This window comes from Camelina sativa, chromosome 17 (assembly GCF_000633955.1).
Source record: "Camelina sativa cultivar DH55 chromosome 17, Cs, whole genome shotgun sequence".
NCBI classification, from domain to species: Eukaryota; Viridiplantae; Streptophyta; class Magnoliopsida; order Brassicales; family Brassicaceae; genus Camelina; species Camelina sativa.
In genome coordinates this window covers 32308329-32310031 of record NC_025701.1, presented here as the reverse complement: position 1 = coordinate 32310031, position 1703 = coordinate 32308329, and the positions used below count along the sequence as shown (strand labels likewise).

At 46.3% G+C, this 1703-nt stretch overlaps 1 protein-coding gene across 1 annotated transcript in view; it reads right to left on the bottom strand.

Moving 5' to 3' along the window:
- The window catches only part of LOC109129976 (uncharacterized mitochondrial protein AtMg00810-like), a 1634-nt gene extending 322 nt beyond the window's left edge, over positions 1-1312 (bottom strand). The window contains exons 1-2 of the mRNA XM_019239047.1: positions 959-1312; positions 42-882 (exon numbers count right to left, since the gene is read on the bottom strand). Coding sequence (XP_019094592.1) covers positions 42-882; positions 959-1312 — 1195 coding nt within the window. The remainder of the gene's footprint in view (positions 1-41; positions 883-958) is intronic.

Sequence of the window (1703 nt, the reverse complement as noted above, 5' to 3'; positions counted from 1 at the left end):
CCCCCCCCCCCCGCAAGTTGGAGTATGGAGGTCACAAATACCCAACTTAGACAAGAACTCATCAAACTCTTTGCGACCGAGAGCTTTGGTAAGTATATCAGCAAGCTGAACCCGTGTGGAAACATGTTGAGGATCAATCACACCATGAAGAATCTCGTCACGGATGAAGTGACAATCGGACTCAATATGCTTGGTACGTTCGTGGAACACCAGATTCTTGCTTATATGAATAGCAGATTCATTGTCACAATGAAGCGGAACAGGAGAGGTACAGTCAACACCGAGAAATGTAAGCAACTCCCGCAGCCAAAGAATTTCACACACCGTTTCAGCCATGGCTCTATATTCAGCCTCAGCCGAAGATCGCGAGACCACATCCTGTTTCTGTGTCTTCCACGAAACCGGAGAACCCCCTATCTGAATAACCCAAGCAGTAAGCGACCGACGTGAAAGCGGACAACCACCATGATCAGAATCACACCAAGCAGAGATTCGCAAGTCAGTCCCAGCCTGCAACAGAATACCCTGTCCTGGATTCGACTTGAGATACCGAACCACCCGTAGCGCAGCCGCCCAATGAGCCGCCTTGGGAGCATGCATAAACTGAGACAAAATATGGATCACGTAGGAGAGATCAGGCCGTGTCACACTGAGATAAATCAACCGACCAACTAACTGACGGTAAGGATACGGATCCGACAAAGAATCACCTGGAGCCAAAGCGAGAGTATGATCTTGTTTGAGAGGATGAGAAGCCGGCTTAGAACCAAGTAAACCAGTATCAGAGATTATATCGAGAGTGTACTTACGCTGACACAAATACATCCCTGTTGAGTTGCGGGCCACTTCAATGCCCAAAAAATACTTGGAAATACCAAGATCCTTCATATGAAAGCAAGAACTCAAATAATCTTTGAACCTATCAATAACCGCAATAATCTTTGAACCCATCAATAACCGCACGAGAACTCCCAGTGATGATGAGATCATCCACATACACAAGAACATGGAGCCGTATATCTGCATCAGCAAAGGCAAACAACGAGTAATCCTTCACACATTGCTGAAAACCATAGTCTAGTAATGTCGTGGAAAGCTTTGCAAACCAACAACGTGGGGCTTGGCGAAGACCATAGAGCGATTTATGAAGACGACACACTTGGTTCTTATCAGCAGTGCGAAAACCCGGAGTAGGACGAATGAACACCTCTTCCTCCAAATCACCGTGTAAAAATACGTTATGGACATTCATCTGATACACTTCCCAATCGCGAGTAACAGCGACTTGAAGGAAAGATCGGACTATCGCCATCTTACACACCGGTGCAAACGTCTCCTTGTAATCCAAACCTTCAGTTTGATTGTTACCAAGAATAATCAATCTTGCCTTATACTGCTCAAGTGTACCATCGGATCGATATTTCAATGTGAAAACCCACTTGCAACCAAAGGCTTTCTTTCCAGGAGGCAATGTCTCGACAGTCCAAGTACCCCTATCCTCCAAAGCATCAATCTCACCACGGACAGCGTCACGCTAGCGTTCATCTTCCACTGCCTCAGCATAGGTTCGCGGAATAACACCAGCCGTGATAGCGGCAAGAAACGCCCGATGGTGGTCAGAAAACTGAGCACAATCAACGTAGGAATCGATTGGATACCAAGAGGAATTAATAAACAAACTATCAGACCCGTCGTGAGTAGTA